The 21,575-nt window shown below is 48.0% G+C and overlaps 9 protein-coding genes across 9 annotated transcripts; 6 read left to right on the top strand and 3 right to left on the bottom strand.

Moving 5' to 3' along the window:
* Positions 1-128: 128 nt before the first annotated feature.
* Positions 129-1,137, top strand: BABINDRAFT_176111 (uncharacterized protein). The gene has a single exon (XM_019131009.1). It carries the CDS (start codon positions 460-462, stop codon positions 838-840), a length of 381 nt encoding a protein of 126 aa, XP_018985282.1. The 5' UTR covers positions 129-459; the 3' UTR covers positions 841-1,137.
* Positions 1,138-1,319: 182 nt separating this feature from the next.
* Positions 1,320-2,459, bottom strand: BABINDRAFT_161615 (uncharacterized protein). Its single transcript, XM_019128913.1, has one exon. It carries the CDS (start codon positions 2,426-2,428, stop codon positions 1,481-1,483), a length of 948 nt encoding a protein of 315 aa, XP_018985281.1. The 5' UTR covers positions 2,429-2,459; the 3' UTR covers positions 1,320-1,480.
* A 483-nt stretch (positions 2,460-2,942) lies between these two features.
* Positions 2,943-3,861, top strand: BABINDRAFT_161614 (peptide alpha-N-acetyltransferase complex B subunit). The gene has a single exon (XM_019128912.1). It carries the CDS (start codon positions 2,955-2,957, stop codon positions 3,537-3,539), a length of 585 nt encoding a protein of 194 aa, XP_018985280.1. The 5' UTR covers positions 2,943-2,954; the 3' UTR covers positions 3,540-3,861.
* A 230-nt stretch (positions 3,862-4,091) lies between these two features.
* Positions 4,092-4,895, top strand: TRP1 (phosphoribosylanthranilate isomerase; the record flags this gene model as incomplete). Its single annotated transcript, XM_019132738.1, has 1 exon — positions 4,092-4,895. The coding sequence occupies one exon, from the start codon at positions 4,092-4,094 to the stop codon at positions 4,893-4,895; it is 804 nt and encodes a 267-aa protein (XP_018985279.1).
* A 340-nt stretch (positions 4,896-5,235) lies between these two features.
* Positions 5,236-6,245, bottom strand: IPP1 (inorganic diphosphatase). The gene has a single exon (XM_019128911.1). The coding sequence runs from the start codon at positions 6,236-6,238 to the stop codon at positions 5,396-5,398; it is 843 nt and encodes a 280-aa protein (XP_018985278.1). The 5' UTR covers positions 6,239-6,245; the 3' UTR covers positions 5,236-5,395.
* Positions 6,246-8,845: 2,600 nt separating this feature from the next.
* PHM7 (Phm7p) lies at positions 8,846-11,617 on the top strand (the record flags this gene model as incomplete). The annotated part of the gene is made up of 2 exons (XM_019131759.1): positions 8,846-11,036; positions 11,085-11,617. The coding sequence occupies 2 exons, from the start codon at positions 8,846-8,848 to the stop codon at positions 11,615-11,617; spliced, it is 2,724 nt and encodes a 907-aa protein (XP_018985277.1).
* A 2,224-nt stretch (positions 11,618-13,841) lies between these two features.
* Positions 13,842-15,601, bottom strand: AFP99 (Afp99p). Its single transcript, XM_019128910.1, has one exon. It carries the CDS (start codon positions 15,276-15,278, stop codon positions 13,869-13,871), a length of 1,410 nt encoding a protein of 469 aa, XP_018985276.1. The 5' UTR covers positions 15,279-15,601; the 3' UTR covers positions 13,842-13,868.
* Positions 15,602-15,774: 173 nt separating this feature from the next.
* On the top strand, positions 15,775-16,713 carry BABINDRAFT_161611 (uncharacterized protein). The gene is made up of 2 exons (XM_019128909.1): positions 15,775-15,848; positions 15,898-16,713. The coding sequence occupies exons 1-2, from the start codon at positions 15,846-15,848 to the stop codon at positions 16,369-16,371; spliced, it is 477 nt and encodes a 158-aa protein (XP_018985275.1). The 5' UTR covers positions 15,775-15,845; the 3' UTR covers positions 16,372-16,713.
* A 187-nt stretch (positions 16,714-16,900) lies between these two features.
* Positions 16,901-21,526, top strand: SKI3 (SKI complex subunit tetratricopeptide repeat protein). The gene has a single exon (XM_019127094.1). The coding sequence runs from the start codon at positions 16,965-16,967 to the stop codon at positions 21,255-21,257; it is 4,293 nt and encodes a 1,430-aa protein (XP_018985274.1). The 5' UTR covers positions 16,901-16,964; the 3' UTR covers positions 21,258-21,526.
* Positions 21,527-21,575: the final 49 nt, after the last annotated feature.

Here is a 21,575-nt window from a genome sequence, read left to right as displayed (position 1 = left end):
ATGGATACTATAAGGATAAATAGCAGGGCCTGGAGGTAAAATTTATCATGAATTGGTATTGGACCGTTTGATCGTAGTTGATATTAGAGGAAATTATATTGAGAAACAACTATTTATTAGTTTTTAACGTCGTAATGGAGTCTACAAGCAATCTCACTGGGGGCGAGCAAAGAGGCATTGACACTCCATCCAAACGTGGCACTAACTGACAGAAACGTTTACCAGGTGTATTGTCTTTTACGTGATATATCACGTAATAATCTAATAATACTAGAACACAAAAAGTTTTATTTTTAGCGAATCATTTTGTCAAAAGCTCGTGAGGGAGACTGGCTATTCACTAAGCAAGCCCCGGTCACATGACCCGTATGTGTCGAGGCTTTATGAGACTTTATTCAGTTATGGAGTCTGACGGATGGGCTATACTGACACCGCCCTAGCCACCACGCTTATTCGATAATGCCTGAGAAGAAACACACAAGGAAATTCAGCTCTTTCCAACCGGGCTCTATTCCTGTGCCTGACCTCCGCTATGAACACGGCGTCACCAACTCCATCAGCGACTATGCCAAGTCCGTGCAACTTAAGAACCACACGCAGGCCTTGGGGTTGAAAGAAGCCGGGGAAGCCGAGGATGTCGAGGATTTGCCTCCACCGCCAATCACCCCTACCATAGTGTTGTGGGTGATATGGAAGAACCAGATCATGATGCCATTGTTGCAGAGCTTCTTGTGGACCGGGTTCCTTCTCTCCTTGGGACCCGTTAGAAACTTGATCATAGGCAATGGCGTTCGGTGTGGCCTCTGGTTGCGCTCGATCTTAGCCCCCGCCTTTAACTAAATTAAGATGCTAATGAAGAAACGAAACAGACGAAGCCTTATCCAGGTGAGATCCGGTATTAGAAACTAAACCACGCCAGAAAATGCTCAGGCTACCTGAAAATCCGATCTACAATATGATCCAGGAATGATAAGAAATGAACAACGGGTTTGTAGGTAAATTTCAAGCGTAAGTTAACTTTCGTATAGTAGGCAAGAGAAGTATAAATCACGCGGGAAATGGATTTGAATTTTAGCATTTAATGCCGGTATATATAAAGTCTGGCAAATCAGGTGCCAGATGGTGAACAGATTAAACAACCTCACCAAATATCAGTAGAATATTACACTTGTTTTGCGGTTCGATAGTCTTAAATACATCAAAACAGGAGTTGAACAATGGTGGTTAATTTTTGGCCTGCTGACAAAAGCGCAGCTCCTAGATGAAGAATATCTGATAACTATTGAGCATTTAATTAATTTTAACTCTCACCAATCAGGCCTGGCAACTGTACGTTTTCCGACGGTGAGTCACATACAAGAACAAGAACATATAACCAAGTTCGAGCTCCCATTCCTACTCTGTCAATCAGAAAGTCTAATATACAAATATATAAAAACGTGGAAGGGACAAAAAGACCTTATTTTATATACCGTGGAATCTACGCCCACTCAGGCTTGGCGTCAGAGCTGCCGAAGTTGCCTCTGCCTCTTCCGCCTCTGCCTCTACCGTTGCCTCTGCCTCTACCGTTACCCCTGCCACCTCTGTAGTTGCCTCTGCCTCTAGACAAACTGGACTGACCGAAGGTGTCGTAGTTGAGGTTCTTTTCCTCAACCCACCTCATACCATTAGAGCCACCCTCGGTGGACGAAGACAAGGTATCGAAGAAGGACGATGTCTTGTTGTAGGTAGGCGGGGCGGTCTCCTGAACCGGTTCGTTATCGTTCTGGAACCTGGCGTTGTTGGCCTCAAAGTCGAACGCGTCGTTTGGAATCTGCGGCTGCGCTGACGAGCGACGACGGGTGTTGTTACCACTACCATTGTTGTTGTTGTTGTTGTTGTTGTACTGTTGGCGGTTGTTTTGACGGTAGTTTGGAGCATCTCTGTTCTGAGTCTCTCTTTGGGAGTATTGGGCCTCACTTGAGACCTCTCTCGGAGCCCCCAGAGATTGGGCCACCGGGGCAACCTGGGAAACCCCAGATGAAACCGGGGACTCTACCTGTGAGACTGGGGAAACAACGGGGGCTGGCGTCAGGTACTGCTGGTATGCCTGTTCTGGCGCTTTTTCGGGCTCCTGTGGCTGCTGGTAGGCCTGGGGAGCCCATTGTGGTGCGGCCTGGATTGGCTCCGGCTTCACCTGGTCAATAGGAACGTCCAAAACGGTCAAATCCTTCACGTCCGAGCCTCTGAAAACCACGTATTCGTAAACAGCATCGGTAGGCAAGATTTCCTTGGTCATATCGCCGCCGAGTCTGCCTTCGGTACCGAAGGATCTGACCTGCTTCAACGCCACGGTCCCTTCCTCACCGTTGATGTTGTCGAGAATCCCGATGTAGCGGATGCTCTTGTTGGAAATCAACGAGATGGTCTTGCCGATGTAGTTAGACATTGTGTATATCTGTGGGCATATGTGAGATTGGTGATGATGACGTTTAGCATAACATTAATATGGTGGCATTCACCGAGAGGCATCGTCGGGGCACGACCTTTGGAGAAGGGACTAGCATCCACCATTTGCGAGCCCGGGTATTTTATTTGACTTATAAAATTTTATTGAATTAATTGAGGTGAAGCTTGTTATGGAAACCAACTAGATATGAATATGATTCATATGCGATGTCTGGGGATGATTCTGTAGTATCAGGGTCTCCGCTGAAAGAGGCTATATAGGGCCCGATACCTGGCTCTAAAAAAATTAGTGTGACTAGGTAACTAAATGCGTAAACTATTAATTCATAAAAAAGAAAAATAATCCATCGTCATGCCAAACTTATCCACTTTTTGTTCAAAGTATCTACGTGGTTATCGTTCCATGGCAACCGTCGAGACTTGTGAAAAAGTTCCTGCAGCAAGACACAGAAGTTTCCACCTATCGGTTTCTAACCATATACAATATTTGCTATACCTCCATTGCTATGACTTCTATTAAACCTTTCCAGGCGACTGATATCTTTGAATTGAACCCAATAAATCTCGATCCGTTGACGGAAAACTTCCAACCGGCCTTCTATCTCCAGTATCTCACGGAGTGGCCGTCCTTGTTCTTCAAATCCACCGAGATCACGGCACCAGCGGCTGCTCCCACCGATGTCTGCTCGGGTTACATGATGGGCAAGACCGAAGGCTCAGGAATCAACTGGCATACTCACATCACAGCAGTGACCGTGAACTCGCATTATCGGCGCTTGGGTCTCGCATCGTACTTGTGTCTCTACTTGCAAGAGTCCACGTCGGTGGAACCCCACAATGCGTACTTCGTGGACTTGTTTGTGCGTGTGACGAACAAGTTGGCCATCAATCTATATGAGAAACTCGGTTACAGCATCTACCGGCGTGTGGTGGGGTACTACGGCTCGAGCTATCCGTCTGATAGGAACAAGTTGGACGACGCGAGCGACGGGTTTGATATGCGGTTGAGCTTGCCGAGAGACGTGAAAAAGGAAACGGTGCGGGAGAATGGGCATAAGGTGTATGTGTTGCCGGATGAGGTCAAGTTTTAGGCATCAGGCCCAGCATTGGGGGCTGGGAAGAGAGACCATACGACATGAAGAGTTTTATGAGGAAATACGGATATTGTTATTATGATGATTGGTCCAATTCAACGTCTTTTATGTCTGTGCTTCAATCCAGTTTCGCTTGAGCATGACTCGGTTGAAGTAGCGGGCGTCTTTTAGCTTGGACTCCACTTTCGGTACGAGGGAAGGGTTGCAGTCTCTAAAAAGTACCTCATCCCAAACACAAAATGCCCTTGTGGTAATTTTTGGAGAGGCAATACATTTATATACTGTAATTTCCTTGTAGTTTCTTTATAATTTCCTACGCATGATTACCGAATATTTTTAATCCTAATTTTCGACTTAATATCAAACCAGATATTTCCTTGTCTCACCCGCAACCCTGCGTGCATTTCAGTCGTGCAGCATTTCACGTGACTGAGAAATGCACCTTCTACGCCTCTAATGAGTAATATCAGAATACAAACTCGATCTTCTCCACTATTCTACCGCTACTCCATCCTTACATCTCCTAGATAGCGAAAAAAACCCCGTATAATGGCATCACTTCCATTGGTAAAAATCTGCGGTCTCCAATCAGTCGAAGCGGCCCAGGTGGCCCTCGACTCCGGTGCCGACTTGCTTGGGATCATTCTCGTGCCCGGCCGTTCACGGACCATCGATACGGCTGTGGCCCAGCAAATTGCGCAGTTGGTACAGAGAAAAAGGCGCAAGAATGCTGTTGCCTCCACCAAATTGATAAAGACTGTCAACGCCACCTATGACGAAAATGCCGACCCGGACCACGTCTATTTCCAGACCATTGCACAGGCGCTCATCCACAACGGCCCCTACTTGGTAGGAGTCGTGCAGAATCAGACGATTGGGCTGATAAATAAGCTCGCCATTACCATAGGGCTTGACTTTATCCAAATTCACGGCAAGGAGTCGCGCTCGCGCGCCTCCATTGCGCAGTACGTTGTGCCTGTGATCAGCCGCGTTGTACTCACCAACGACAACTTAGCGGACCTCCAGAGAGAACAGACTCTGGTGGAGGATAACCACTTGAACCTTTCTTTGGCGTGCACCCCGCGTAACCACGCACTTGTGTTGATGGACAGCGAGGTGGGCGGTGAAGGAAAGACCATTGACTGGAGCTCGTGCGCGCGCTTCTACGAGCTCAGCAAGACTAAATACATTTTGGCAGGCGGATTAACGCCGGATAACGTACAAGCCGCGTTGGAAGAGAATTCCGCGGGGGTGTTGGGCGTGGACGTCAGCGGCGGCGTGGAAACTGACGGCAAGAAGGATATGCGTAAAATCAGACAGTTTGTCGAAAACGCCAAGGCGTGGGGGAAGTAAATAGGGATTTACGTATTGTGCATTGGAATTTAAAGGTTGTAAATGTTAGAGGGATGAATGTAGAGTGATCTGATCAGTACGGTCTGTTGCTGGTTAGCCTAACACCATTGCGGTTCTTGACTGTGAGCTCAGACTGAGGTCAATAGATATACCAGAGATACTAAAATTCAATATGAACCTCTAGAATGGTTCCAGAGGATTGCTATAATATCTAAATACTAACCCTAAATTCCATCCCTTTAATACTCCCGTTTGCTTCGGAGAATGTCCCGGTAAAGAAAGCGACTTGCACAAATAATCCCTGGAACTTAGGCTCTGGTTTACAATTGGTTGTATATGGTGCCAGTTAACTGCTTCCAAATAAATATTCTCATTCACATGCGATTCGCTTGAAACCAAAAGCTATGTTCTTTCTACAGCTATCATCTCTCGCACTCGTGTATTGCGCTCGGTACTCAAACTAAACACTATACCTAAACGACAGGCTTACAAATGACAAACTAATTGGCACCGGAAATGAAGAACCACTTGTCGACAGACTTGTCGATTGGAGCGGCTGGCAATGGGGAGGCCTCCTGGATGTCGGCGATGGTGGCGGTTTCCAAGGTGGTGTTAGTCAAGTCAATGGTGTTTGGGTCAGACTTGCCGGAAACCAAGGATTCCCAAGCGGCACGACATTCAGCAACAACTTCGTCGGCGTACTTCTTGTTCTTGCACTCACCGGAGAAGGCAAACTGGTTTTCTGGCTTGCCATCTGGAATCTTGTAGATTCTGAACCACTCGTTGGTGGCCTTAAGAATCCCTGGCTGGTGCTTTTCAACGTCTTCGATATCGTTCAACTTGGAGGCCAATGGATCGTTGACATCGATAACAATAACCTTCCAGTCAGTCTCACCTTCGTCCAACAAAGCCATAACACCCAAGACCTTGACCTGCTTAACCTGACCGACGTAACCGACAGCTTCACCGATCTCACAGACGTCCAAAGGATCATTGTCACCCTTGGCCTTGGTTTCCGGGTGGGTGTGGTTAGGGTCTTCCCAGGTCTGTGGGAAGGCACCGTAGTTGTGGATGTACCCGTGGTGTGGGAAACAGTTGCGGACAAATCTCAACTTGCCCTTCTTGACGTCCTGGACAATTGGGTTCAACTTCTGTTCCTTAGAGATTTCCAACTTGGCGTTGGTCCATCTTGGGACTTCGACAACCATGTTCAAGATCTGCTTGGACTCATCGGCGAACAATGGGATGTCGTGGAAGGGGGAGACTGGCTTACCATCCTTCTCGATGTAAAGCTTGAAATCTAAGGTGTTGGCAGCACCAACTTGACGGGTTGTGTAAGACATTTTGACTGGAGAAGGAGAGAGTAGGCAATTGGAATAGCGCAAGTGCGTGTTTTAAATCGCGGAGGAATTGCATCGGGCGGTGTTGGGCCAGTGTCGATCCAGGGGTGGAAAATCTCGACCACTGGTTGTCCAACAACACGTGCGGTGTGGTCAGTGCACGTCGGAATGGTAGTCAGACTGAAGTGCGGCGCACTTCTGACTGGGCCACCCCCGCTATTTTGAAGCATGGATTGCTGTGGCTAGTCTGGGGAACCTATCCGCTCGCCCGGCTGCGATGAGGCGTCAGGGTGATCTAGAGCTTTGCGATGTAAACGATTGCGCTGGGACCGAGAGACAAGCGTTTAACTGGGTGTGTTAGAATGTATACTTGGTAGGTTATATACCGGTATGTCGCCTAAACCGTATTAGGCATTCTGGTATGACTGAGAAATATGTTCCTTTGATTCTTTTTCTCAGCCCAAAGGTCTCCCGGAAAAGGGAAGCACTGTGGATCTGTAACCAACATCAACAGCCGTGTGGTGTATATCGATGCAATTAACGCTGGTAGTCCTTAGAAAGGTCCTACGTCTCGCTTGAGGTGTACTGACGGTTGCCGATAGAGTATATAAATTTTGAATAATGAGATTGGCCGATTACAATTACATTTTTCAGTTTTTCGGCCTCAATACTCAGTTGTGAGGTACGGACAAGCAAAAAGCCTTTTAGTAAGTTCCAGACGTCTCATTTGACCGGCTATCCAGACTAAGCATGCATTATTAGGCGAATTGAATGCTGAGAGGTCATGTAAATTATCCGTACCACAAGATAATTAGCACCTTATCCAGGGTGCTGAAAACTGCTAGCACCCTACGCGTCTAAACCCGTGGATGTGCTACAGATTCAGAACTTCTAAAGTTCCCCGTTACCACCTGTATCTTGGCTCGTCACCAAACCTTGACCCTCATCCCCCAAACCCGTACAAACAACCCCAACCACCCCAAGACGTGAAAAAGGCATAATTATACCTCACCCAAAGTATAAAACCTGTAAGTCTTAGCTCATAGCATCGGTTCTAAACACGCATTTATGCTCTCTTCCAATCCCTTTCAGACAAGCTAAAATATGATTTGAATACTAAATACATTATTAGCGTATCAGGTATTCATAGGATCGGACCATTATACAGCTGTGTACCCTGACTAACTCATTTCATTTCCAAGGAAATGTTTAGCCCACTCCACGGCAAATCATTCCAACCGACGAAAATTCCCCGCAATATATCAAGCGGATACCACGATTAACCCAGTTAAAACCCCAAAATATGCCGAGAAGCCTAGATCTGACGGTCGTACTGGTAGCGTGAAACCAAAACGTGCATGTCAGGTGCTCCTCCGAGTTAAGTGCGATGCATATGTTGCAGCAAACTTAGAACGCGCAACGCCTGGATGGACCTCTCCGAATACTCGATGCAAATCCCGAGTTCTTCGCTGTTATTCAAAGACCCCATAAATGGATCATATCCTTTTTTTCCAGGGTAAGGAGCAACCATAATGTTACAGATCGAAAAAATGACGTAAGGGAAGCCATATCGCGTAGGTAATCGCCAAAAACCTTAATTATAGGGAATTATGTGCGCTTACAAAAAAGGAGAGCAAGTTTGCCAAACCTGATCTTTGCACAAAAAAAAAAAAATACTAGCCGGAGGGGTACCGACACCGCCCTGAAAAACCTTCCAGAAAAGCCTCAAAAACCCTGCAACCAACAGCAACACCGCAAACTCCAAATCCAAATCATAGCAAGTGTAGCTTCTTTGCGATTCGGCCTAACGCACCTCTAAAGTAACTGAATCTGCACTAAGATGTCATAGCTCTACACGTGACTAGTCCAACAGAGGCAGTGTTTTCGAACCGCAACGCTTCAATATTCTCGTTACTGGCATACCAGATCTCTACCAAGTCCTTGCCAACGCGTATACCCTCATTTACTGATGGAGTCACAAATTCCTGGAGAGCACGCCTACCATAGCGACCTCCCTGCGTTTCGTGTACCAGGATTCCATCACCGTTTTTATTCCAGGTGATTTGTGTCACCGTGCATGCTTCAACTGCATCCGACCGGGCGTACCTCACAGACCTCACAGACTCCTAACACCTTAAACTCTTCCATATTGCTGTGTGGAAACGCACAGCCATCCCAGTTCCAGGCAGTCGTCACATGCGTGACGCAGTACGCGCACGTAAACATCTTCAATTAGGGGAAAACGCACCGTATGGCGCCTAGTCTAGGACTTAAGACACTTAGCTGCAGAATTTTCCCACCTGAAATTTACGTTAACAGGAGTGATTCTCTCATTTAAGGTTGCTTGCGCATCTTGCTGCATATGCACATGCTACAGCCTTGTAGGAATTCAGGCCTAATCAGTCTTTACGATCAGCCTTGCTCTTTGTTGTTTTTTTTTCTTTCTTTTTTTCACACAAAAATTACACGCTGCAATTCTTTATATATAGTTACGCGGCCCCAGCAGCGCGAGTTCCGCAATTGAACACTCTTTGCTACACCTACATTGCTGATTCTCTTATCTTGACATTTATTATATCTGCTCTGAGTTTTAAGCAATTATAATTCACAATGGCAAGCCCCTCGGACACTAACTCCACCTCCGTATCGGCGTTTTTGACGACCTTCATCGTAAACTTTGTTGTCTTTGTCGTTTTCATTGGCCTTTTCATCCTTTTGCGTAACAGACAAAAGCGAGTCTATACCCCTAGAACAATTGTCAAGTACAACAACCCAGAGTCTTTACACCCGGACGAGGCGCCTACCGGCGCTTTTGCCTGGGCCACCCACTTGATCCACAAGCCTAGATCTTTCTTGATCCAACAATGTGGCCTCGATGGTTACTTCTTCCTTCGCTACATTGCACTCTTTTCCCTCTTCTGTTTCCTTACCTCCTGTCTTGTCTGGCCGTTGCTTTTCCCACTTAACGCTACCGGCGGCGATACGGGGACGGGATTTGACATCTTGACCATGGCGAATGTGTCCAAGCCTAACAAGTACCGCTTGATTGCCCACGCCTTGTGCAGCTGGATTGTTTTCGGTGGGATTATCTACACCATCTACCGTGAGATGATCTATTACATTTCCGTCAGACATGCCGCGCAGGCCTCTCCGCTTTTGTCCACCGCCTTGTCTTCCAGAACCATCTTGTTAACCGAGTTACCAGACGATTTGATGGACGAAACGAACTTGAGAGAATTGTTCCCGGCGGCCTCCAACATTTGGTACGCTAGAAGCCAGAAGGAGTTGGCGGAGAAAGTCAAGGAAAGAACCAAGTTGGCCAAGACTTACGAAGGCACACTCAACAAATCTATCGCCAAGGCTGTCAAGATCAAGGCCAAGGCCGATAAAAAGGCTGAAAAGGGCCAGAAGTTTGAGGGTGAGCCCAATCAGGTGCTCACCTACTTAAAGAAGCCACCAACCCACCGTTTGAAGATGCTCATTGGGAAGAAGGTGGAAACCCTCGAATATGCCCCTGAACACTTACAAAAGTTGAACGAGGAGATTATCGAGTCTCAGTCGAAATACACTGCCGCCAAACAATTGCTGTCTGTCTTTATGGAGTTTCCAAGTGAGCTCCAATTGCAAAAGGCTTACCAGGCTATTCCATACCACAAGCAATTGAAGAAGGGTAGACGTGTGATCGGTGTTGCCCCAGAGGATATTATTTGGGCCAATTTGGATTTGTCCACTAGCGTTCGTTACATCAAGCATTTGGTCGCGATTATCGTTTTGTGTGTGCTTATCATCTTCTGGGCCATTCCTGTTGCCGTTGTTGGTTCGATTTCTAATATCAACTACTTGACTGAAAAGGTCCACTTTTTGCGTTTCATCCTTAAAATGCCACACAAATTGTTAGGTATCATCACCGGTCTTTTGCCAACGGTTGCGTTAGCCGTTTTGATGTCGCTTTTGCCTCCATTTATCAAGTTTATGGGTAAGTTTGGTGGGTGCCTCACGGTCCAGGAAGTAGAGATGTGGTGCCACCAGTGGTACTACGCATTCCAGGTTGTTCAGGTCTTCCTTGTGACCACTTTGGCATCTGCTGCCACCTCTGTTGCCGTCAAGATTGTGGACGATCCTAGCTCTGCGATGGAACTTTTATCCAATAACTTGCCAAAGTCTTCCAACTTCTACATTGCGTACGTTATGTTGCAGGGCTTGTCTGTCTCTTCTGGTGCGTTGTTGCAGTTGGTTGCGTTGATTTTGTCTCACATCTTGGGCCGCGTTTTGGATAAAACCCCGCGGGCCATGTTCAACAGAGCCTCCAGTTTGGGTTCTCCTGGTTGGGGTACCATCTATCCGGTTTACGGGTTGATCGCTGTGATCATGATGTGTTACGGCATCATTTCGCCTATTATTTTGGGTTTCGGTGCCATTGGGTTCTTCCTCTTCTACATTGCCTATGTGTACAATTTGACCTACGTTATGGGCCACAATAAGTCGGACTCTAGGGGCCGCCACTACCCGCTTGCCTTGTTCCAAGTTTTCGTGGGCTTGTATTTGGCCGAGATCTGTTTGTTGGGATTGTTCATTACGTCCATCTGTGTTCCGGCAATTGTCTTTGAAGGTATTTTACTTGGTCTCACTGTCGCTGCCCATCTTTACTTTAAGTGGATTTTCCTTCCCCTTTTCGACATTGTGCCTGTTTCCGCACTCTTGAACAACGGTTCCGCGTACCCAGACTACGATCAAGGGTTGAAGGAGATCAAGAACGAGGGTAAAAACTACTTCACCAACGGTGGCAACGCCTTAGGGGTAGGTGAAGAGGGCGAAGGCGAAACAGAAGCCAAGAAGGTTGCTACTGAAGGTCACTCCTCCCCTTCTGAGAAGGACGTGGAGTCTCAAGACGGCCTTAACGGCAACCCACCCCCTGTGGTTGGTAGCGAGACTAATTTGCGTAATCCATCTCCGTTTGCTGACGACACTGGCTCTCTCCCAGAAACCGAGCCCCAGGCTCCATCCGAAATGACTGCCACCATGGTTGGCGGTGGTATTGAGGCCGCCGAAAAGGGCTCCACCACGGCTGCCTTCAGTCGTTTCATCCATCCTCGCACCACCTACACCTTTGAGGCTGCTCGTAACATGTTACCTATGGTTTTAAACGACTACTTGACGTACAAACCGGAGTTCTTGAAGACCGCTTATGAGGATCCAGCAGTCTACAATGATGTACCCCACATTTGGGTTGCCAGAGACCCATTGGGTTTGTCGGCGACAGAATGCGCCAAGGCCCAAGCTAAGAACGTTGATGTGACGGATAATGAGACCGTGATGGATGCCCAGGGTAAGATTACCTGGCAAGGCCCACCTCCAGACTACGAGGAAGCCATCAGAACTTGATTACACGAGTGGTTTCTTTGTACTACTATTCTTCGTTCCTTTAAATCTATTGTTTTAATTATACTTCCCTTTTAGGGTTACCTGCTCTCATTTAATATATTAATTATAGTTTCGTATAGCCAGAGGTCCAAGATCATGTCATCGTTCTGTATCGTCTAAGGGATACCCTGGTTCTACGGTTCATCTCGTCTACGCAGGTGAATTTTGGTATTGAAACCGTTACGGACTAGACGATATCGGAGAAACGGTCTGCTGATTTTTGCTCCTATTCAACTACAAAATATTCGGCGCGTAGTTTTATATTTTAGACGCTCCTAATCCCACCCTGGCCGATAACAAATTCTTGCACTTGCCCGTTTGAGGCATTGCCTCCTCCATGTTCATGGTCGTCGTTGAAGACACAACCAATGACACGCTTAACTTTCCAATCCAACTCGTGCAAATCTATCATTGGAGGCTGGGCCACAGGTGCCGGCTTTGGTGTGCCACTCCCATTTGGTTGTCCCTGTGTCGACGCTTGGTTATTCCATTTCGGCTTTTCGTACGGATTGGGGTTGATGGAGTCTAGCGAAACATCCTCGTATACCTCACCGTCGCTGGAATGAAAGATTACCGGCTTATAAGTCTTTTTGAGGAGGACTCGCAGGGAGAGATGCGTGGACCAACGCAGCCCTAAAGCAGGGACCTGGGTGTTGTGGACGTGGAACGAATCGGCATGGCTACCCGGTCTTCCTTGGGCGTGAAGGATGGTTTGCTTGTTCCAGCCAGCCATCCAGCCCACCTGGTAGTCCATACTAAGCTTATACTCAGGATGGCGTTGGAGGTTAAGTGGTTCCTCTGGTAGCGGCATGTCACTTACTTGGTTGGACACCACAATTGCGACGTCGCGGTTTACGGCAAGTTCGTTTAGAAACGACCCAAGTTTCGTGACGTAGTCGTTCTTTCGTTTCGCCTCTATCCAATGGGACTCCTTCTTGATGGCTGAGGCCGACTCGGCTGTACCGACATTCTCCACTCTGATGTGATGCGCTATACTGTCAATAATCACAAGTCTGATGTCTTTAGACGTCAGTAGCAAGATGGGGAGCTGCACAAAGATGATATGGTCTTGTGCTTCTAGGTCGTTGGTTTGGATCTGGAAAACGTTATCTATACTTGGGAGAGAACCCAGAATATGCTCAACGTACTTCTTCGTGTAGTTTTGCGAGTAGTATTCTGATATAGCCTGTAGTCTTCGCGTCTCCAAGTTACCTTCAGTACTGATGTAAACAGCTTTTGCCGCAGTCCACGCTCCACTCTCCAGGCAGAACTCAGACAACCCCTTAAGTTCAACCGGAAGCTGGACCGTGCTGGTAATTTGCATAAGCAAGTGTGATTTCCCCGTGGAGCTGGCACCGACAACCTCTGTGATCCTCCCAAGAGATATTCCGCCCCCAAGTAACTCATCGATGGCATCGTCTCCAACCGTGAATTTCCTAAACGGTTTCAGTTCAGAATGGTCAGCTTTCTGTATACACAAATCTTCCTCCAACTCGCTACGCAAGACGCTGATAAATTTGTTGATCTCGTTGATAGATCTGCCACACTTCTTGGATATAACAATGGGTGCGAGGGTTAGCAATTCGAATGTGGTTATGCAGCTCTTAGACAAAGCTTGGTGGAGTTTCTCAAACGATTGATCCAAGTGAAGGGAAGATGTGGGTAGTTCAGCGTAAAGATCCATGGTGTTGCGAGGCAAATGATGTGTGGAGTGGTTGCTTACTGACTAAGCTTGTGGAAACTGACTTTATATCCAAGTACTTTGTATGGGTAACTTTTCAACACGCGAGACCTTTGTATTCGCTTCTCTTCGATGTGCCTTGCGGATTTCATCGCGCACGCGTGCTTATTTTTCCCCAGAGGCGCGCATCATTTGTCCTATAACGCTTTAAGCGTGGTATGGGTTTCGTTCTCCTAGACTTTGTGAAAGTATACCACACGTGTGGCTAAATCTAAGAGTGACCGAGGAGCCTCTGGAATTGATAACCTAATAGATTGGTTATTTTCTGACATTTACATTACAAATCGTAACCAGTAGAGAAAGGCTACTGACTCGAGCTCACCAATCCATCTTCATATGTAGTTAAACCACACATACACACGCAATAAGGTGGTCACACCTAAGGTCAGCTTGAATAACATACAGCTATCCGTCTTTCAGGTATGAAAATTATGTAAAAATGTATATTGCTCTAAATAGCTACCAACACAATCAAACTTCGTAGTCATCTACAACCATGAGCCCGAGAATGGAATCAATGACCGCGGTTCCAGCCAAGCCGGTGGTACCTGCCCTATCCTCATACCCATCACCAACTTCAACTACATCCGCCCCAATCACATTCAAACCCTCTAGCGCATCCAATACGGTCAACAACTCACGCGTGCTCCATCCCCCAGGCTCAGCCGTACCGGTTCCTGGTGCAAACGCCGGATCCAACACGTCAATGTCCACCGAGATATACACGGGGTTTGAGGTTCCTACGCTAGCCATGATTTTCTTTGCTATGCCTTGAGCCCCAAGGGTGTCAATTTCTCTCGCGGTAATGGTATTAAACCCACACTCAACGTCATGAGGACCGTCAGCGGCCACGATTAATGGCGCACGCAAGCCCAAGTGCCAGTTTTTGCCAGCCAAGTAGCCTAATTCGTGGGCGTAGTGCAAGAAAGTACCATGGTTCAACGAAGAATACTTGGTGATACCCCCACCCAATACCTTCGGGTCCCAGGTATCAATGTGCGAATCGAAATGGAGAACCGTGACAGGGCCGTGTTTTTCGAAACTAGATTTGAGAGCCATTAAGGTGATGGTATGGTCCCCGCCTAAGGTGATGATCTTTGGAACCGTCGTTGCCGTTCGGTTGGATGTTGGATGACGGTGTATTGCCCTTTCCCCTCTATATAACTGGTTCAACGCGAGACGGTTGTCGAATGGCGTCATCGGAATGTCTCCACAATCTATTATCGTCAAGTTGGTTTCATAAGGGTTGACTTTGGATAATTTTGACCCCTTCTTTCCACGAACAGGAGTCAATCCTTGACCCAACCGTCTGGACGCCTGTCTCAACACGTTTGGCCCGAAGCGTGCACTGGTGCGGTAGGAAACGCCCGTGTCAAAGGGTGCTCCCACAATTGCTATGTCAATTTCCAGGGCAAGGTTGGCAAAGCAGTTTTTGGTAGGAAAGTGTGCGAACGTGACAATTCCCCCGAAAAGACTGACACTGTCCATATCCTCAAGGTTGTCGTCGTCAGGGTACTTGATCTGATTCTGTTTCAAAAGGTTGGTCGACTGCAGGAAGTAAGCCTCGGCGTAGGAGTCGTAGGGATAGTCACCAAACACCGCGTCCTCGTAGGGTTGGTATCTGTTTCTTCTCCGGGAAAGAGCCTGGAACTCATTGCCAAAAGTTAACTGGCCAGTGTTCAAGCGCCTCAATCTGTGGTTGACCACAACTGGAGTGTTGACCAAACCGCCGTAGATATCATCGATGAAAGAGTCTGGCAAAGTTGAGTAGACCTCCACTGGGATTTCATCGTTGTGGAAGATATGTTGACCGGTGGATAGGCTGGCAGAGATGGCGTTTCCTAACAAGGAAGCTCCAGTTGTAAGCTTGCTAATCTTCATTTCGGTACTTTAGAGACGTGGGGAACACAGAAATTGAGGAAAAGGCGCTTCTTTATATAACTAAGGGAATTGTCTAAACAGAGATACTCGGAGCGATGCAATTAAGCCGAGAAGATAAATGGCACAGCTTATCTAACTAGAACCCCCACTTTCCAACGTACCAGGGCATCGAAAGAGGCTGCCTCCTTCCGCTTTGGGATATTCGAAGCGATGGTTAGCACGGATCAGCTTCCCCTCAGCCAGTGGCTTCCCTCTAAAGTTGTGAGCACCCTCACGTAATTCCAGATGCTAATAAAGATTCGCTCCGAGGTTACACCTTTGTTATTCTATCGGTTGGCAATGTAAAATGGCTGCCACCCAAAGAGCCCGTGACGCAAGCTGTTATGGGTCGTACCGATTGGGAATTAGGCGCGTCGGCCAGCGGCTTGCAAACAAACAATGGAGAAAAGCTAAAAAAAAACATATCGTGTAGGTTTACGGGTTGTTATCTGGATAAATCAACTCTTATTAAGCCAGAACCGCCGATTAAGAAACCTATATGGCGCTCTGATTTATATCTCTATAGTTATGGTAAGTGACGCCAAACCCTTGTGTTAAAGACCTAAACTAATTCATCTAGACAACCATTTCGCTTCCAGAGTCCACCATCAAGCAGTTGCATGACTTCTTCCTGTTGATCGACGAAGATGCCGACGGCCTAATCGGCCATGCGGATCTCCAGCGAATGTTCAAATCGATCAACTACGACATTCCCGTGGAGGAAGTGCGCCAAATGATCAAAGATGCCGGACCCGACCCCACGGCCAACACCATCAACTTCAATACATTGTTGTCAGTAATGGATGAGCGGTTAAACCAGTTTTCCGGGAAGGACGACTTGAACAGCGCGTTGCTGTACTTCCATGGTGACAGCGAGAAGGAGATCGATGCGGTGACATTCAGTGAGTATTTGGCAAGCATCAACCAGAACGACCCGGAATCACAAAAGGCGATCAAAATGGTGTTTTCCGAGTTTAGCAAGGCGAAGGAGATAACTGGGGAGGTTATTTTCAACTACACAAAGTTTGTGAACCAAGTGGGACAGGACGAATAAAGGCAGCATCCCGGTTGATGCCAAGCGTGCGCGGATGAACTGCAAACGTCGAATCCATGACAATGGGCCTATTAAATCTGAGAACATTTGGGTATAATTGAGAACAAACTATCCTAATTGGTTACGTTGCCAGTGACCCGACCCGAAAAAATGCCGTATTTCGGTGCTCAGAGTTATGTCACAGAATTGTTGAGATACGGAACAGGAGTTTTAGTGAACTAAATATCATTTTATGCCAGTAATTGACACCCGACCAACATATGTCAGGTAGTACAACCGATGGAATTTTAGTAATATCACAGAATTTCCACTATATACACATCATAGATGCCAAAGTCACGATCTTAAAGTAAAACCATTCTTCACCTTTTGTTACCGGGCCAATGGCAATACCTGGCGTCAGATGAAATCTATATCGCCAACACACAAAATTATCCCCATCGAAGAGCCGCATTCCTGCCTGTAAAACACTAAAAACTCGCCACGATATCCTGTGCATTTGTCCCAGCATATCACATTTTAATTCACTGACCTAAACTATCTTGCTTCATCATCTCAAACAAAAACCCTTGGCTCCACCTACAACTTTATCCATGTCGATTAAGAAAACCTTAAAGGAGGCAAAAGACGCTCTTTCAGCCAAAGACCCCGAAACCGCCTTAGGGTTCGTGGACCAGGCTCTCGAAGAAGACCCACAGAACTACTTTGCCAACGTATTTGCCGGAAAATGCCATGAGTTGATGAAGAACTACAGGCTTGCGTGTCACTACTACAAAATTGCCACCACCATAGAGCCTGATAACCTCCTCTGCTGGAAGGGGTACTTTCTTCTTGCAAAGAGCAATCACTCGATTCCGCACTTTGACGACAAGATGAGCTTTACCGACAAATACCGCATGTTTTTTGAGGTGACAGAGAAGTACCTCCAGGCATTAATCAACAACCTGGAGCCGTTCACTGAAGTTGTGCGCGAGTTCGAGTTGTATCTCAAAAAGTGCGAAAAAGATGCCGACTACGACGATTTGTATGAGTACTACTTGACCAAGATCGTGCCAGGGAGCACATTATACGATCTCTGTGGCTCGTTGCTCGGTTCGCCTGAGCGTAATTTGCACAAATTGGTAGCTGAGGTGTTGGTACCGCGCGAGAAACAGCAGGTGTCGCGGCTCTACGCGCGCGAGAAGGTGAAGTACTCGCTCCACACGACAGGCACGGAATTAAACAAGTTGAACGAGCACATCTGGGAGCTGGTGCTTAGAAAATCGACCGTTGGGGAAAGGTACGCCATGTTGATCAGCATTTGCGATTCTGACGAGGAAAGACGGGCGTATGAGCACGAATATTTGCAGTACCAGTACGAGTTTTTGATCAAGTACGCCCCCGTGTCGAACAGTGTGCAGAAGCGGTTGCAGGCTGAGATCTGGACCATGGTCGAGGGCATGGTTGTTGTTAATCACACATCCTTACTTGCCTGGACCATCTACTGGGACTGGTGCGACCCCGTGCGGTTGAGCGATCTTCCTCCGAGCTACCTTGCGAACTACCTCCAGATGTACGGTGATGAGGGCGTGGGGATCATCTTGTACGCACTCGTGATGAGCGACATCTCCACTTTCGACAAGGCCCAGATCTTGAATTTGCAGACGGAAAAGCAGAAAAAGGAGGTCAGGTGTAAGCGGAAATTGAGAAAGAGTCAGAAGCAAAGGGAAGAAAAGGAAAAAGAGCAGGAGGGTGATAAGGATGACGAGATGGAAGCGGCTTTCGTTGAGGAAGAGGAAGTTGACGTGGACAAGGTGACCTTAACTCAAGAAGAGGTATTGGTGCTCTTGCTCGACGGCTATAGCAAGGCTTCCGGCTCTATTCTTGCGAACCGGATTGTTTCCTCCTACTACATCCACCTCAAGGAGTTTGCCCCGGCATTGGAGAAAACGCGCAATGCCATTAGCTTACTCGCGGCAATGTCGCGCAGCTTCGGCTTGGAGCTCGCACACACGAAGGAGGAGATGCTCGTTAACCTAGGCACCATTTACACGTTCTACGAGGCGCCAAAGAATTTTTCCAAGGCGATGCAGATCTTCGACAAGGTGTTGGAGACTAATCCATCAAATATGGATGCGCGTGTGGGCAAGGGGTTCATTTTGATTGAGAACAAGGACCTCCAAAGTGCCATGGCGTTGTTTGAGGACGTCAGTCGCGAGTACCCTGAAAATCATACTGCATTGTTGGAGCTTAGTTGGTGCAAGATCAAGTTTGGTCGCTACCAAGAGGGCCGGGACGGGTTGTCACGGTCTTTAGAAACGGTGCTGGGGACAGATTTGTACTCTTACGAGCGCCGTGCCATTATCAACTGGCGCCTTGCTGAAAGCTACATGCTCGAGGCGCAGGAGGACCCGTCGCTAAGCGAGGAGTACTCCCAAACTTCCTACAACTACCTAATCATCAGTTTGAAATCACTGAAGAACTATGCCCCGGCATACACCTCGCTTGGAGTGTTGTACCAAGACTTCTACAGGGACACCAAGCGTGCCACCAAGTGTTTCTACAAGGCCTTTGAGTTGGACGCGGGAGAGGTGGTCTCCGCGCACTACTTAGTGGAGGCATTCTCCCGGGACGCAGAGTGGGACACTGCGTCTATTTTGTCAGACAGAGTGGTGGCGTCGGAGAAGGCCAGACGCGCCTTGCTCGTGTTGTTCCAACTGGATCCGTCGTGGCCATACCGCGTACTTGGGGTGGCTTGCTTGGAGGCTCAAGACAACGCCAAGGCGATCGAGTGGTTCCAGTCCTCTTTGCGGTTGAACCCGAACGATAACGAATCGTGGATCGGCTTGGGTGAAGCCTACACTGGCTGTGGCAGGCTTGAATCCTCTATCAAGGTGTTTAACCATTCGTTAACCTTGGACCCGGCCAACTGGCACACTCAGTACTTGCTCGGTGTCGCGTTGAACAGGATCGGGGAGCACGCTGAGAGTGCGGTGCTCTTGCGAAAGCTCTTGGTACTGGGGGACCGCCATTGTGCGCTCACCGCGTTGTACGAGACGTTGCTCGCTACGGCCAGTCACTATATTGCTGGTGGCTTCTTTGGCCGAGCCATCGACGCTGCGCTTGAGTGCACAGACATACTCGTAGAGGTCTTGACCGTCGATAACCAGTCCCAAGCTGCATGGAAGGCGTTGGCTGACGTCATTAACAGCTTCTTGAGCATTCAGGAGCACTTGCTGAAGTTTCCGTTTGCCAAGCTTCTTGCCCTCCTTCACACCACCCAGGGGCATGAAAATCAATTGTTGAGCGATCTCTCCACCGCCGAAACTTCTCTCGCCGGTGTGGACGCGTTGCTTCCACAGAAGAGTCTCGAAGCCGCGTGTGTGGTGTTGATCAACGTGTGCTCGACCGCCATTGCCGTCCTCCCTCTTAAATCGGCCAAAGCTCTTCGTGCGTGCGTATACTTCAACTTGGGACTCGCATACTTGGAAGCATTCAACTACACCAAAACCGCTGTTTACAGAGACTCCGCGATCAAGACGCTCAGGAAAGCTATCACCTTGGAGACTAACAATCCATCCTTCTGGACTGCCTTGGGTAATGCATCCTTGTCTGTGAATCCGCGTATCTCCCAGCACTGCTTTATCAAGGCCTGTACGTATGCGCCGCGCGACCCCGTCATCTGGACGAATTTGGCTGCCCTTTATCTCAGATACGGTGATGCCGACTTGGCGGAAGAAACCTTCAAGCGTGCTCAGTCGATCGCTCCAGAACAGTCGCAGTCGTGGTCGGGGCACGCTTTGACGGCCGAGGCAAAGGGAGACACCGACTTGGCAAACCGCTTGTCCACGCATTCGTACGTGTTGTCCAACGGCCGCTCCCCGTTGGCGCACTTGCTCTTCGGGCACACCATCTTTCAAAGGCGAATGGGCAAGGGCGATGATGCCAGGGACGTGGTGGCGGGCCAAGAGTTGAGTAACGCCCACCACGCCATGTTGGACTACTTAAAGTCCTACCCGAACGACCCGCTCGGATTGGCCTTGGCGTTGTCCATTGTTGAAAGGTGCGGTGACTATGATACTGGGGTGGCCCTTGGGGAGAAGTTGTCCAGCCTTTTGGAAGCACAATACGAGGAGAACGATAGCCAGAGCATTTTGTTTCAGATTGCCAAGGTGAAGACCCAGTTGGCGAGATTGTACTTGGGCCAGGAAAACTTCGAGTCCGCCCTCGAACACGCCCAGTTTGTGCTTGATATCTGTGAAGACAACTCCGCAGAGGCCTTGAAATGTGTCTTGTCTTCTCGAGTAGTGATTGGCCTCTGCTTCTTCTTCAACGACGGCTTTGACGAATCATTGGAGCAGTTGAAGACGATTTTGTCGCAGTCGCCAGAGTCTCAGCGCTTAGTGGTGTTAATTGCGCAGATTTTGTACGCTTACAACGACGAGGAGACCAAGCAAGCAGCGTTGGATCAGTTGTTTTCGTATATCGAGGAGTTTGGCTCGTCGCTCATGGTTGCGTTGACCATCGGTGCGATTTGTGTCAACGAAAACTTGGCAGACTACCTTCCTGCTATTAAAGAGGAGTTGTGCAACTTGCCTCTTGCTAAATTGAGCAGTGACAGCTTCAGATCTGTTCCGAGCTTGCTCTCCGAGATTAATGCGAGATTGGAAGTAAAGACACAGGTCTGGCAAAGAAGTGGTTTCTTGTTTCCCCACGACAACAAGATCTGGGCGAAGCTTGATAAGAATATGAGCTTGCAAACGGCTCTCATCTCGGCCAAGGTCCATTCAGCTGAATTGAGTGAGACGTATATTAAAGTGGGTACGATGAGAGAGATCCAGAGAGGGTTGTTCTTGTCCCCTGGCGCCCCAGCCGGGTTGTTGGCCCTCAAGGGGTGTGTAACTTAACGCAACAAAGATTTTATATTGAAGGGAAGTAACTTTAGGTGCTTTGCGTTTGTTAGGCAATTGGTGTAGATCTAACTTTAGGCGTAAACCACAAAGAGGAGGAACATTACATAATCTATCTAATGGTTAAAGCCTCCACAGTACGGAAGGAAAGCGTTGCAAGCCGGTGGAGGCCATTGACGAGGTGCAACTGGTTATAGTTTACCTTAAACCAGTCACTTGAAAGCCTTTTGAATATTTTGTGATAGCAAAGTATTTTTGTACGGTGCTCTCTGTAGTTTATTATACACTTTCAAGCTATACCTCGGTTGTTTAATG

Source organism: Babjeviella inositovora (genome assembly GCF_001661335.1).
Source record: "Babjeviella inositovora NRRL Y-12698 unplaced genomic scaffold BABINscaffold_6, whole genome shotgun sequence".
In the NCBI taxonomy this organism is placed as follows: Eukaryota; Fungi; Ascomycota; class Pichiomycetes; order Serinales; genus Babjeviella; species Babjeviella inositovora.
The sequence above is the reverse complement of the archived record's forward strand: the minus strand, read 5'-3'. Positions and strand labels throughout refer to the sequence as shown.